General features: G+C 41.2%; 1 protein-coding gene across 1 annotated transcript in view; it reads left to right on the top strand.

Annotated features, from left to right (window-relative positions):
• Positions 1 to 9,899: 9,899 nt before the first annotated feature.
• lrrc75bb (leucine rich repeat containing 75Bb) overlaps positions 9,900 to 15,763 on the top strand; it is a 36,130-nt gene continuing 30,266 nt past the window's right edge. Inside the window, exon 1 of the mRNA XM_080865129.1 lies at positions 9,900 to 10,341. Coding sequence (XP_080721255.1) covers positions 10,054 to 10,341 — 288 coding nt within the window. The 5' untranslated portion in view covers positions 9,900 to 10,053. The remainder of the gene's footprint in view (positions 10,342 to 15,763) is intronic.

Raw genomic sequence — 15,763 nt, 5'->3', positions numbered from 1 at the left:
CCCTGCTAAGACACAACATGGCAGCTACAAGGACTCTTTCATTTATTAAGACCATCAGTGTGTATTGCTCTAAATCAGGGGTGGCCAACCAGTCAGAGACCAAGAGCCACTTTTTTTTTACTGTGTTACCGCAAAGAGCCACATCCTACACATGGGCACACATGAACATCACCCATCCTTTCCTCCCTCTCTCTCTCTCTCTCTCTCTCTCTCTCTCACACACACACACACACACACACACACACACACACACACACACACACATACACACACACACTAATATGATAATGACTCCTACAGTACTAAAACCACAGGTCAGTCATTTTCAACAATTGTGTGCACTGTCTCACACACACAAACTCTCAGTTCAACCAAGTCCACAAACAAAAATATAATAATCTACAATAGCATTTACTTTTACAATGCATGTTGTTTAATGGGACTTCTGGCATTCCTTGCCTTGTATGTTGACCCAAACATTGACAGTATCTTAAGCGCAGCCCGTTTGACATTGGGGTATTTTTCCATTGGCATACTTTTCCAGAACTCAATGGTCCCTTCCCTTAAAGCAGGTTTCAATTGGTCCTCCTCACAAAGATCGATCATCTCCAACTCAGCCGCAGCTTTATCTGTGACTAGCGAGACTTTCAAACAGCCGGTCTCTGCATTCAATGGGTCGACGAGGAACGTAATCTGTGGCCTTTTCAATTGTAGATCATGGAACCCGGTCACAAAGCTTTCGTGCAAGTTTTCAATCAGCGTTGCATATCTGGCTCTTTGCTTACTCAGGGCAGCGCTGGTGACTTGCCCGCTTGGCTTTTAGCAGAGTGGGAAAATGCGTTAAATCTCCCTTTTGAATATGTGTCTTGAACAGCTTCAGTTTGTTGACAAACGCAAACACACTTTGCACCAGGTCAGGCAGCATTTTTAACTTACCCTGCAGGGTCAGGTTATGTCTGTCCAAGTGACACAGCATGTCGACCAAAAAGGCCAGATCCATAATCCACTTGAGGTCCGAGAGCACGGGATAGTCCTTGTCCTTCTCTTCCATAAACAGTTTCATGGCATCCAAAAGCTCAAAGAAGTGAGAGAGTACCTGGCCTTTTGACAGCCACCTCACAGTGCAGCGGCAGGTCACCTGGAAGCCCTTGGTCCAGCTCAGCAATGAGATTCTTGAATTGACTGTGGTTAAGCACATGTGTGCGGATATAGTTGACGATTTCCATCACAGGCTTCATGACGTTATCTAAATTCAATGATTTAGACACGAGTTGCTCCATGTGGATGATGCAGTGGAAATTCCAAAAGTCAGGAATAGTTCGGTCAGCTTTGCACAGCCCCACAAGCCCGTTCACAGATCCCATCATGGCTGGTGCTCCATCCGTGGCTATTGCAGTTCATTTCGTTATGGGCAGATTTGCTTTTTCTAATGCAGCCATCATGGTTTCTTTCACATCTGTGCCACGGGTTCTGTCTTTTAATGGCACAATATCCAGGAGTTCTTTGATCACACAATCGTTTGACACAGACTGTGCAAATATTGCCAACTGAGGCTTGTCTTGTATATCACAACTCTCATCCAATGCGACACTAAAATACTCACATGCTTGAAGGTCAGAGTGCAACTGTGTTTCAATAGCCGTGTTAATGTCCGATATTCTGTGTTCAACAGTGTGGCGGGACAGTTGGACGTCTGATACCATGCGTTTTAATTTGTCGTTTTCAGGAGACAAGATTTCAACAACGTCACTGAGGCATTTTTTAACGAACTCCCCTTCATCGTATGGCTTTTTAGCCCGTGCAATGTTCCAAGCCAGCTGATAGGATGCGAGTGTTAAGGTCTCTGACCGCTTCGTAAATTTTTGGAAAAACTGTATGTGCTGACTTTTCAAAGTGGCCAACTCGTGCTTGCGAAGTTCAGTCCCTTTTGGGTCGATGGTTCTGGTCGATGTTAGCATGGAGTGAGCTGAAGTGGCGCTGAAGATTTGAAGCTTTGAAATGCGCTAATGACGTCTGACATATAAGGCAGAATGGCTTGCCATTGCGTTCAACAAAAAAATATAAACTCTCCCACTCTGTTAAAAACGTCCTGTGTTCATCTTCATATTTTCTTTTTGCTGTGTATTTTTTCCTTGCCATTTTAAGGGCAAACTTGCTCCTACTGGGAAACTTTGCGGTGTTTTCATCTCACACACATGGCCATTTAATGAAAATACCGTATTGAACTCAAGCAAAGCGAACGTGCACATTTTAAAACAACAACACAAAAAAACCCCAAAACACAAACTTTGATATGAACGTAAGAGCCGCATGAAACCAGGCAAAGAGCCGCATGCGGCTCGAGAGCCGCGGGTTGGCCACCCCTGCTCTAAATCAAGTATATAATATTAAATGAATATTGCTGGATCAGCTACTTCTACTTAAAACATATTAAAACATGACTAAGCACAAAATCATCAAGAATAACATCTTATAAGTGCTGTGTAAGCGCGTGCGGCCTTCCAAGCTCAAAGCCTTTGCCCTCCATAGATCAGCCAGACTCGCGCTGGCTGTAGCTTTTAACCTTTAATTACCTTGAGCACAACTCTAGAATGAGCAACAAACTGCAATGTGTATGGAATGATCATGGTTACATCTGCAATGAAAATCATGTTATTATTCTGGTACCTGTAAGAAAAGATCAAACTAAAGTTATCACCATCACTGTAATGCAAAGAATAATGTAAGATCAAAAACTTCAATTTATGCTTAATGCAAAGCTGGTTATATACTTCTAATGAACTAATAATGGCATATTAAAATATTAAATGATAATGAGAAAAACATCCCCTCCTTATTCTACACCAGCTATGCAGCTGGCGAACCACACCACGCAGCAGAGGGTCCGAAGGCTCTCTGCTGTTGAATGATAGAAGCTGCTCAGCAGGTAGCAAGGGAGGTGAACGTGTCTTAGCTTCCTCAGGAAGCAAACGCCTCAGCTGGGCCTTCCCCACCTGACAGGAGATCTGTGGTTCAAATGAGGTCAACCTAAATGTGAACACCAAGGTAACTAAAACTATCTACCTGCTCTACTTCTTGAAGTCCACAATCATTTCCTTGGTTTTTGTAGTGTTTAAATCCAAATGATTGTGATAGCAATAACCTGTGAGAGGCCTGACCTGCTCCCTGTAGGTGGTTTTGTTATTATGTAGAGTTGTTCACCTCAACTAAAATAATGTTTCATTCCATCCTAATGCTGGGGTTTGTTTTTAAGGATATCAGAGGCCAGATTGAGATGGTTTGCAGGATGGCTCTGGTCATTTAGCTGTATTTTCCCTATGTGTGTTTTAAATTCTGGATCCCTTGTCCCATGTGGCCGGTGCACATGGGACAAGGTGCAGGTCCCGTCCCATCCCAGTGACGAACTATTTCGACTTCTGCAATCAGGCAGAAGTTTCCACACTATCAGGGCAAAAACAGAGAGACTCAAGAGGAGCTCCCACTCCCACTTCCCTCATAACATCACCCAAAGTGACGGAAACAGGACATTATATCATATTCTTGTCACGTCCCAGAACTTTTACTGTCATGTTTCATATCATATCTGATTTATTATTACATCACACACTGATTCACTGATCATACTGCTTCACTACTATTTATATTACTCTGGTTACTCTGTTTAATTATCCTGTTAAAATACTCTGCTTACATTACTCTGGTCACTTTGTTTTCTCTGCTTTCATTGCTCTGTCAATACATTGTTGTGCTAATATGGCACAAAGCATTTTAACATTAAGTTCGCACATTGTACTTTTTTCAGATTTAAATTTAAAATTTCCAGATTTAATTTAAATTTAAATGTACTTGTTTTTAATATAATGTCTTGCACAGTCAAAGGAGCAGTTCAGGACACATTTGACTGTGTGTTGTACTTGTATCACTATGCATGTGACGAATAACGAATCTTGAATCTGTGGAGCCGCAGCTATCAAAGCACTCAAAGATCCAATTTAGGCATTTAAGGAACACAGACCTTTGACCTTTGAATTGCCAAACAAAACAATTATAGTCTTCTTCTTCTTTACTAATTTGTCCCCATCACTTTGCTCCTGCTGTGACATCACCAACAGACAGCATTGATGTTTTCATAGCTGTAACCCTCAGGCTGTACTAAATATTCAGAGTTAGGTGCATTGCTCCATGTCAGACAAAAGAGAACAGCAGGAAAATGGTGCCTTCATAATGCAACAAAACACAGAAGAGATGGGATATTGTTCTTTCCTTTTCACAAGAACAATGAAGCTGTAGATTTCTCCTCAGGCTCCACCCAACTGACAGCCATCCGCCAGACAGATTTTTTTTAAAGTTTGGTTTAATGGCGTCTTTAATAAAAGATGTTATTGCAGAACTGTGGGTGAGTCAGATTACTCTAAAATACAAATTGCACTCCAAGTTTTCTAGTTTGGTTCCACCAGACTGGTTGTGGAGTTTCTGTTATGGACTTTGCATTGTTCAACCTGTGGCCTGCATGGGTTTTATTAGCATGATTAAAGTTCAAGGAGTAATTTCAATATACAGTGGAACATAATCAGAATCAATCTGAATCTAACCACGTAATCAGGGATTAATCAAGCAGTTCTTGTCAATCTAAATGTCATTATTTTTTCTGATTGTGTAACTTAGATGACATTTTATTAGTTATTACCCAGCCCTGTGAGGATGAAGACTAGATATGGAGTCTTCATTCATATAGTGTGTAATTTTTATCTAAAGGCAGCTATGTCTGTGTCATGGCCAGTTTTGAGTTTGTCGGAGGTTTGGGGATTTTTTTTTTTTTTTACATTCTTTTTTGGGGATTTTTAAATTATTGTGGAGTTTAGTTCTGCCTGAGAGTCTTACATCTGGGTCCTTTTCTGTCTTGCCTCACACACCATTTTATGACAGTCTGGCATACAAAAGCATATAAGGAGCTCATGGCAAAGCCTGACCCCAAACCATCTATGTGGTGGTGGTGCAACACAGGTTGGTAAATCAGTTCCTATGTTGCATGCAGGTATGTTGAACCACTGAGACACGTCAGCTAAGAAGCATGAGTGTGGCTGGGAAGGTAAAGGAATGCCTCACTCCACCGCCATAAAGAGCAGTGAGCAAAGTGAGCCACAGGTGTTCTCGCAGCACGCTAATGATTCTCCTTGAATTTAAATGTTAGCCCACGTCTCATAAACCACACGGTGACTGTGGTGTCCCTCAAGCAGAACAGAGAGAATGAGGAATCCAGGAGATGGAGCTGCAGATCATTAAAGATTTTTTTCCGTACACCTGCTGCTCCTGGAGTAGGCCTCCGCCTGTGAGCGCCGACACATCCTGCAGCACAGCATCCCAAAGGCTCTGCATCAGTTTGGAGACACAAGGGCAGATGAAAGGTGAGATCCACAGTAAACAAAGAGTTCGATTTCGTTCTAAAAGTCCACTTGCGTCTCTCTTCAAGGATCTGTATAAGATTAGTATGACTCTTCAGTACTGCTACAGTAAGTCAGAAATTATAAGCTTTCTCATTATCCACTTCAGTTTTAGAAAAAAGGCCTAGATTAATAAACTAATTTCTGTGTTGTTGTTAATCTTGTGTTTAGAGAAAGTGGCTGTTACCTGCTGCCATAGGCCATAATGATGGTGTCAAGGCAGAATTAAATGCAAGATGAAGGGGGGACAACCCCTCTAAATTAGATGCTTGACAGGGGTTATACTAGGTTTCCATACAAGGAAAGAAAACATGTATGTAGGTTCTCAGTCATCCAGGTCATGGTAATCTAAGGAGCTGACGTTCCCTGACATTGTTCCCTGACATTCAAACACAGCTGTTCAAACTACATGTCAGTGAAAAAGGATTTTTTTTACCTCTAGCCTCACTCAGCCTCACAGGTGGGTTCTCCAGTTCCACTTTCACAACTGCACCTAAATACTTTTGAGGTGGAGGGTTGTTAAACAACGTTAAAGGAAAGTTAAAGTTAAAGGAACGAGATTTAAGGGCCCACCAGCAATCTGGCAGTACTCGTCACCAGTGCATGACAGAGGGCACATCCAAAGGTCTCCGCGGTCCATTTTTGTAGTGACGGCCCATGAACTGTTCAAACAAGGATTCGCTGTTGGGACATGGAACTTCTTTGAGGCGATCTTTGTAAAGGGTGCACTGGGTGGTGTGGGAGGAGCCCTAAAGAGGAAGGCTGACAGTCTGGTCAGCAAAGGGACAGACATTCCTGATGCTACAGAACTGTTTGCTGCGTTACAAAAGACAGAAATGGTAATCAGGTTGTTTTTTGCCAATGATGATGCAGTAGAGAAAGCAGTTCAGGAGATGCCCAAAGATGTGCCATCAATTCAATCCACAATGAGGATACATCAGGCAGTGACCATTGCCCAGGCAAAACTGACATGCAGGGATGTCGGGTGCCTGTGCACACTAAATTCTGATCTGTGAGTGCTTTAATGCAAAGCATTTCACACTCAATCATTAACAGATAGCACCCAAAGCCACAGATATTCTGTGGCAAAGTCCTGAAGTTGTTGGCGAATGGTGTGTGGTAAAGTAGTGGTGACCTCCAACCAGGTGTCATCACAGATACACATGTTGAGGTGCATGAACAAAACTGGGGTCATCCCACCACTGAAGCCAGTCACAGCCTGCTATATGGAAATTGAAAAAGAGGCCCAAACTAGAGAGGGACTCTTAGAAAAGGTTACATAAGTTTGTTTTCACACACACACTGACATGCACACATTCTCAGGACATGTTCAATCCTGTTACTTTGCTTTGTTTCTGCAATTATGTCGCTTAATAAATATGATGAACTTGAGGTTTGTGTCAACTTGAACTGATAAATGTACCTTTGGATCTTTAAAAAACACAGTTTCTGTGTGTACATAAGGATTTTTGGTCACAAATATCAGTTATTTGACTTTCTTGACTTTTCTTGGAAAGTCAGTGGAATTCATCCATGCTTTAAACGTGTTTTTTGAGTTTTGATAACAGGACTGAAAAAAATGCAAGCATCTTTGGCTTACAAGGCTTGTTAAACTTGTTAACATGACAGCATTACACAGTTGCTGCAGATTTATCAGCTCCACGTCCATGATGTGAGTCTCCTGTTCCAACACATCCCAAAGGTGCTCTATTGGACTGAAATCGTGTGACTGTGGAGGACATTTGAGAGGACATTTGAGAAACCAATCTCAGATAATCCAAGATTTGTGATGTGGTGCATCACCCCGCTGAAAGCACCCATCAGAAGATGGGTACACTGTGGTCATAAAGAGACATGGTCAGCAGCAATACTCAGGCAGACTGGCATTTAAACGATGCTCAGTTGGTTCTAAGGGACCTAAAAAAATGCCAAGAAAATATCCTCACACTGTTACACCACCAGCAGCCTAAACTGCTGGCACTAGCCCAGATAGATCCATGCTTTTTTTTTTTTCAAAGTCTGATTCCTACCATTGTAATGTCACGGTGGAAATCAATGCCCATCAGACCAGGCAACATTTTTCCAATCTCCTGTTGTCCAATTTTGGTGAACCTGTGCAGATTATGACATTTATTTTACTGTTTTTAGCTTATAGAAGTGCTGATCAGTGTGGTCTTCTGCTGTTTTAGCTCATCTGCTACAAGATCCAGTGTGCATTTAGAGATGCACTTCTGCGTACCTTTGTCATAATGAGTATGTATTTGACCGACTGTTGCTTTCCTATCAGCTCAAAGCAGTGTGACAATTTTCCTCTGACCTCTGACATCAGCAAGGCATTTTCACCCACAAAACGGCTGATCACTGGATATATTGTTTTTCAGACCATTCTCTGTGAAGGAAACGGTTTCCAGGGCCTACTCCGTGGATCGGCTTCCTCCGAGGCGTGGACGTCTATCAGCAGAGAATGTACCTTCACCTATCAGCAGAGAATGTCCCTTAGTCTGTAACACAGTCAAATATATTCTCAAGTAATATTCAAGCATGCCATTCAGCGTGTTAGTACGAGCTCGGGAGCAGCTTGGGAGAACAAGAAAACAGAGACTGCTTCAGGTTGTCTTCCCAAATTGACTCAACTTTATTCACAAGTATAACAGTTTATATAGAGGGTAAAATTCATGAGACAGCAGATTATCAGTTTAAACCAGTACAGACAGTACATAAGGCAGCGTCTTCCTGCCCATGGGTGAAGAAGCATCCTTTGTGTAGTTTATCAGTTCAGCTACAATTGTGATTATCTCAGCGACATATTTTCAAGGCACAAAACAAAGAGTTCTTACATTAGTGAAATCTGAAACAAACTGTGACAAAGTGGGTGAGAAGACCATTTGTCTACATTCTTAGTTAACATTCTTGTTTTGATTTAACCATATTTCACATGTAATCTGCAATAGGCAAACATCTACTATCCCGGGTTTGTTTATGTTCTGCACTTTTACAGATTATATAATATAACATCTTGGTTTAAATCAATTCATGCAAGTTTGTTAAGTTAACATGTTATTTATTTCAACTGTTAATTTGTATTGTTTGAACTTACCTTTACCTACCTGTCTTCCAGAAGCAAAAGGAGGAAATGTAGTTCTACTTCCTGCTTTATACCTTCTGGGTTCATCTGAGGTCACAGGAAGAGACCAAGGGCAGGAGGGGAAGAATTCTTATAATTTAATAAAGTTGATTTTAAAGGGTTTATAAAGAAATAGATTTAATGTTGTGATATGTATTGATTACACCAGAGTTTGTTGCCAGTCAAGAGGAGTAGTAGAGGATGAATATAATCATGTTCATCTCACCTACCTACTGAATGGAATAGTCCAGAGGAGAAAGTGTTTGATTAAGGGGACTATTTAAGCAGACGAACTCAGGTGTTTCGGAAGAAGGGTTCAGGTCAGTGTAGCTGTGTGCAGTTTGACCTTAATTTCCGTTGATTTAAGTTCAGTTATGTTTATTTGAATTGAGTTTATAGAGTTGAGTTTCTTATTTGTTTCTTTGTAAATATTCTTGGGCCACAGAATGGTGAATAAATCACTTGCTACACTGGACAGCATCAGTCTCCTGCACTTCTTTGACCGCTTAAGTCGAGTCCTACCACACAAACCATTTGGCCTTCAACAGGCGTCTAAAAGATTAAGAAACTAATGTAGCTGAGGGAGTGATCTCTGTGGTATTTCAACCTTGTACCAGCCTGTGATTCTCACACATCAATTCTTGGGTCAAAGAGAAAAATAACTAAAACAAAGGGGCCTTATTGAATGACAGAGTTTTCCTGCATAATGTCACTATAAAACAATATCCAGTAAATGCTCCCATGGTACTAAAATACCTAACACTCTGTAAACCCTATTGATGACTGAGTGGGAAAATCCCAGTATGACAGTCTGACTGACACCAACAGCCATGACACGTTCAGTCAAGTCACGTAGGTCACATTTCTGGCCCACTCTGATGCTCACTTTGAACATTAACAGGTCGTGATTGTATATTTAAGTTGAACATGTGTACCTAACAAAGTGGCCAGTGAGTGTAAATACCACTGAAGGCAGGTGACCCATACAGACGCCCCAAATCTCAATAAACAGACGCATCAAAGCATCATGTTGTGATAACAAATTTCACCAAACTGACAAAAACTCAAACTAAACATATTTTCTGGATGCTTTTATTTTTATTCACTTTATTCGCACCCAGTTTCAGATTGTAGTTCAGCTTTAGCCAACTCTAATAGCTATGCAAGAAAACTCAGCTGAGTGTTTTCCTGCACTCTCAAGCTGTGCAGCGAGTACCGATCTGATTGGCTGAGAAGAAACACCATCCCCGAGTAAAGCGAGGGATGCCAGAGTGCTTAGGCAGTGCATGGACAGATGCAGACTGAGAGAAGACGGCGGCGAAACCAGCCGCACATTTACGGTGGCGATGCTGTGCGGTTGGTTAGTAGCCTTCAAACTTTGAGGCACTATTTTATGCATCTCCTCACATTTCAAGTTAAGTGTGATGTTTTGGCTGCACGCTGAAAATTCGCTCTCCGCACCAACAGTGACACATCCTCCCAGGAGTGATGGGCTCTAAGTTGACCAGACAGAGAAGTCTCGATTTTGATAGCAAATTGTCAAAAAGGAGACGCCAGAGGAATGATATTCCTGGAGAGAGCGAGAGGAGTGGCGGCAGGAGCGGAGACTTCTTGTTTACCTCCCTGATGCTCAAGTCCGACAAGCTTCCAGGGATGCTGCGGAAAACCAACCACAGCCCATATGTCAGGCGGGTGGCTTGGGTCCGGGAAATCCAGAGGCTTCTCCGAGAGCAGAAGATGGAGCAAGCGGCCGAAGTGCTGAAAGTGCTGAGAAAGGCAAGAGACCGAGCTTATTTTAATCATGCATGCGCTTACTGTGGAAGCTTGGGGGAGGGGGGACTACTTTATTCCTAGTGTACCTGAAACTTTGTGACTAAAGAATGGAAGGTGGTTTTTAAACAACTGGCCTTCTTAAATCGCTAGGAAGCTGGTTTTGCGTGAAACTGTGTGCTTAATGTTTGAACCATCCACAAGTGCATTTGTAAAATTCTGTAGTTCAGTTTTTGCATGTCTGCTAAAACCTGGTCACGTCTAACAGAACATTCACTAAAAGCAGAAGTTCAGCATAATGATCACACCCCAGCTAGTAATAGCCTTTGGCCATCAGCGTTTCTGATTTCTAAAATCCTGTGCAACTTCTCCTCAAATGAAGGCATGCTGAATAGTTCCATAAAGTCTGTTTCTTTGGTTACATTCTGGTCCAATCAAACATTATTATACTATGAATAATGATTTTATTTTGTTGTTGTTGTACGGCATTTCTTAACACATTGTTGCAGAGCTCTTCACAATTACAAAAAAACACATTAAAGATAAGTATACACAATCCATCATGCAAACACACAGGCACACACAATCTTTTGATTGTGTTTTTTCATAAAGGCATAGTTCTGTGCATCCATTCGGTTTGAGTTATATCACAAAAATACTGGATGAAAGATTAGAGAAACATATGAAACCACAGAAATTAGTTCTCAGTAGTTATTTAAAACACACCCACTTATTCAGCTTACCTGATAAACTGAGGGGGCTGATGTACTACAACCTCAAAAGAGTTTACAATAAAGTCAAAAAGATTTCAAATTAGAGCTTGGGTCAGTATATAAAGACTGCTCAGATGACCGGAGCCTGGAGCCTGGCCATACAAGGCTATAAAGGCTTTATATGAAATTAGTAACACTTTGAAATGAATTCACAAATTTCACTGGATGTCAGTGAAAGGGAAGCCAGGATAAGAAGGGTGGTGGCCATGTTTTTTGTGAGCAGCTGCAATTCTGGATGAGCTGATGATGGGCTAAGCGGGACTGAGGGACGCACATAAAATGTGAGAGATGAGAGAAAATTAAAGTGCGTACTAAAAGCTCTAAATTATGGGTGGGTCTAAATGATCTGTGTTTGATTTATGCATTGTTTTTTGGTTGAACGAAATAGGTTTGAATGAGCTTAGAAATGTGAGATTAAAAATTCAGATGCTGGTGAAATATTAAGATTCAGATGATGAAGATAGAGATGATAAACTCAGGCTCAATATTTTTATCAGCCTTTTATATTAACACTGAAAGTGTGAGTAGGCGGACTTAAGAACCTGGGGTGACTCTGTTTACCAGTCAAGTTTATAGAGTATACAAAGCCTGTATATAATGTAAATGAATGGCATGTCTGTTCACTGTTTTCATTGTTAAGAAGGCTTAAGAAGCAGTTTATCCAAAAGTCTTGGAGGTTATAATACACCATTGTTAAAAATAGCTCTAATCAGTCCCCGATCGAAACACCTTTCTTTCCCCAGCTTCATAGCTCTGAAATAATATACAGGTCTAGGGTAAGGGAAGCCTTTCTTCTCTCATCTGTTACACATTGCTGTGTGTTGCCATCTCTGGGTTAATCCTTGCTCTAGATTTATACAAACTAGAGAAATAAGAAAAAATAAATATTTTTCAAGCTTGAAGCCTGAGCTTCCTGCTGCCTTCTGTTAGCTGTGATCAAAGGGAACAGTTCTGAAGTTCAGACAAAAGCAGTTTTGATCAAGAGGGCCTCCTGTCATGAAAAGTCCCTGCCCATCTGTAGGGTGCTGTAGAATAAATTATACAGATGTGTGCAGATTAAAGCAGGAAACAATGCCGATGGGAAGCTCTCAAAAGTCTGAATTAAAGACAGATTTATGGGTATCCTTCTGCTAAAACCAATAGCAGAGCACAAAATAGGATGAATTGTTAAGCTTCATACACTATTTGCATGAAGCAGGAGGGAAGTGACTCATACATATTCCTTTAAGACTTCAAAGTGTCTATGTTTATTAAAGCAGACCTACAGTCACTCATTTCTTTTTATTTTTTTAAAGGATTTTAAAGATCAACATGTAGATTTGTTGGTCGTGTGCAGGGGCTGCTTTCTCCATAGCTCGGCATTTAAACTGCTCACGAAGCACGAATAGTCTCTCCATCACTCAGTGAGGTGAAGCCAGAGCACTGCTACGTTGATGGGGCTGAAGCCAAGTGTCTGACTAATAATACTTCAAGACTGGAGGGAAAAAAAACTGCCAGTTGATCTCCTGTTGTTGTTCTCTAGCAGTAAAGCAGCTTTTCCTCTCAGGGACGGATGGTTTTGGAGATAATCACCTCGAAGTGATGGATGCTGGAACAAGTGTCTTTCACATCGAGGAAGTCGTTTCAAAGAGGAACGAATAACATCGGCCCCCACATGATATCTCTGTGGTAGATCTGCCTTCTGGGCCATTAAGTTAATTAGTTTGGGATCTTCTAGATATTTATTAGCAAACAAAGAATCAGCAAATACTGATATTAATTACCAATATGTAGCTATGGAGAAAACAGTAATTAAACTGCTCCACATTATTGTATGTGACCTTTTTAAAGATTAAGATTAGTTGTCAGAAGCACACTCATTTTATTAACTGGAAAAACATCCTAAATAACAGTGGGCTAGAAATGGATATAAAAAAAATACATGGAAATGCGGCATATAAAGCAAAAACATAATTTGTACAATTCTAACAAGCTTGAAAATCGATATTTGGTATGGCCACCTTTAATTTTTCAACACAGCCTAAACTCTCTTAGACAAGTTTTCTTGTCATTTGTTTAAGTTGTCTTCAGGAATAGTTCTCCAGGCTTCTTGAAGGATATTCAAAGCTCTTATTTGGATGTTGGCGGACTTTTGTTTCGCTCTCTGTCAAGATGATCCCACACTGCTTCAGTAATAATCAGACTCGGGGAAGCCAATCTATGACTGATAACATTCTGCTGTTTGTTCTTCATTGGCAGTGTGCTTCAGATCACTGCTGATAAATGCACCGGACGCTTTCCCAGTCGTATTGCATGAAGAGTCAAAATCTGACTCTAGTTTTCTACATTCAAAATTGATCAGATCTCTGACACCACTGGTTGAAATCCAGCCCCAAAATATGACAGAGCCTCCGCTGTGTTGCACAGATGGCTGTAGACACATCACTGTTGTACCTCAATGTAAACTGACGATGATTTAAACCAGAAATTTAACATTTGGATTCATCGTTTCATAAAACATCTTGCCACCAATTTTTAGTCCAGTTTTTGTAATTTTCATCCCGTTCTTTAAGAATGGCTTGTTGACAGCCAGCCTTCCACTAAAACCGTTTTGATGCAGGTTCAGTGAGCAGTAGATGGATCAGCTGAAGGGTCAGATGCATCTCTCGGGTCCTGTGTCTGATCTCTACAGGATTTTTCCTATTTCTTAATTAGATGACTTTCAGATCTTTTTTAGACCTGCCACTTCTTCTTTTGTTCACCACTTGTCCGGTTTCCTTTTTTAAGACACGCTACGTCAAGTTTTTGGCTCTTTGGGAATCACCTTGTTGGTCTAAAAAAGCTATTTTATGCCTGCTAACTGTGTTATCTTTGGCAATTTTTGGATATCCAAGTAAAGAAGTGGAGACGTGTGTTTTGCTGCTGGTAAGAAAATTTGGCTCTTTGCTAAGTTGTCTGTTATGCGTAGACACAATACCAGTTATTCAGTTGACTTAAAAGCCTTTTAATGATTGAATAAGTCAGAGGTTGGTGGTCAGTGGCTTAAAAGGAAAAAAAACTCTGAAATTGGTCAGGTGAAAGGACTGGACTGAAAATGAGTGAAAACGTAGTCAGTGTCCACTGTTAAAGTTTAAAATGTCCTGAGAAAGCTTGGAAAACTATTCCTCAAGACCACTTAAAAATTACAACAGCCTGGCTCCTTGGAATTAAAATACAAAAGAAAATCAACTTGCCTTAAGTTTGTTAATATGGTAATAACAGTATAGCTGGATTGCAGCCAAGATGCAGCCCTCTTAATGGCAGCATTCTTGCTTATGTACATGCGAGGTAATGTTTTAATAGTCTAAATAAAAGCTTCACACTGAATCACGTCGGGGGGCTGCTTTGAATGGATTTTACAGTGTGACTGGTCCTAACGCTGATGAGTTAGCAGCTAACAGAGCTCTGATTAGAAAATCAATTATTTACATGTGTAGGCTATTTATTGCTAATCATTTTCAGTCAGCCAAATTAGATAGATAAGATAGATAACTCTTTATTGTCATTACACAGTCATACCTAGTACAGTAGTACAACGAAATTGGTGCCACGTCAGCACTTAATAAATAAAAGAATAAGTGAATGCTTATTGTACATTATTTTTATTGCACACCAAAAAAGTCAAGGGAGGTAGCCATTCAGGTCAGCTGTTAGCACTGATTAATATCTAACTGTTACTGTAACTGTTGTAAAAGCTGTCCTTGAGTGTGTTTGTTTGTGACCTCAGCAACCTAAATCTCCTGCCAGACGGCAGCAGCTTAAACACCCGGTGTCCTGGGTGTGTGAATCCCGTAGGATGCTGCGTGCCCTCTTGAGACAGCGAGTGCTGTACGGGTCCTTCAGGGAGGGAAGAGGATGTCCAATGATTTTTTGGGCCATGTTGATGACCCTCTGAAGTGCCTTTTTGTGTGCTGAAGAATTATACAGAGATGCAGTATCTCAGCACACTTTAACTTGAGCAACAGTAGAAGACGATCAGCAGCTCCCTCTTCAGGTCCATTTTTCTGAGGATTCTCACAAAAATGGAGACGCTGTTGGGCCTTCTTTACAACTGTCGAAGTGTTTGAGCTCCATTGGATGTCTGTGTCTATGTGCATACCCATTAACCTGAAACTGGACACCCTTTCTACACACTTCCCGTTGATGCTGAAGGGCTGCAGCAGGGACTTCCTCCTTCTGAAGTCGACTACCAGTTCTTTTGTCTTGGTGATATTGAGGTCCAAGTTATTGTCTACACACCAATCCGACAGCCTCTGAACCTCAGCTCTGTATGCTGTCTCGTCGCCCCCAGAGATGAGCTCCACCATCGTATCATCTGCGAACTTAATAACTGCGTTGACTGGGTGCTGATACAGTCATGTGTGTACAGAGTGCACTGTAGGGGACTTAGTACACAGACTTGTGGAGAGCCGGGGTTAAGGCTGAGGGCTGAGGAAAGAAGGGGACCCACTCTAACTCTCTGTACACGGTCTGACAGGAACTCTCTGATCCAGCAGCAGGTGGTAGAAGGAAATCTGATATCGAGCAGTTTAACTATTAGTCCGTCCAGGAGTTTCGTATTAAAAGCAGCAGCCTGGCATAACACCCCTGTTGTTCCAGGTGAGAGATGGCATTTTGGACAATGGCATCTTCAGTTG

The sequence above is a fragment of the Rhamphochromis sp. 'chilingali' genome (assembly GCF_963969265.1).
Source record: "Rhamphochromis sp. 'chilingali' genome assembly, chromosome: 2".
Classification (NCBI taxonomy): Eukaryota; Metazoa; Chordata; class Actinopteri; order Cichliformes; family Cichlidae; genus Rhamphochromis; species Rhamphochromis sp. 'chilingali'.
The sequence above is the reverse complement of the archived record's forward strand: the minus strand, read 5'-3'. Positions and strand labels throughout refer to the sequence as shown.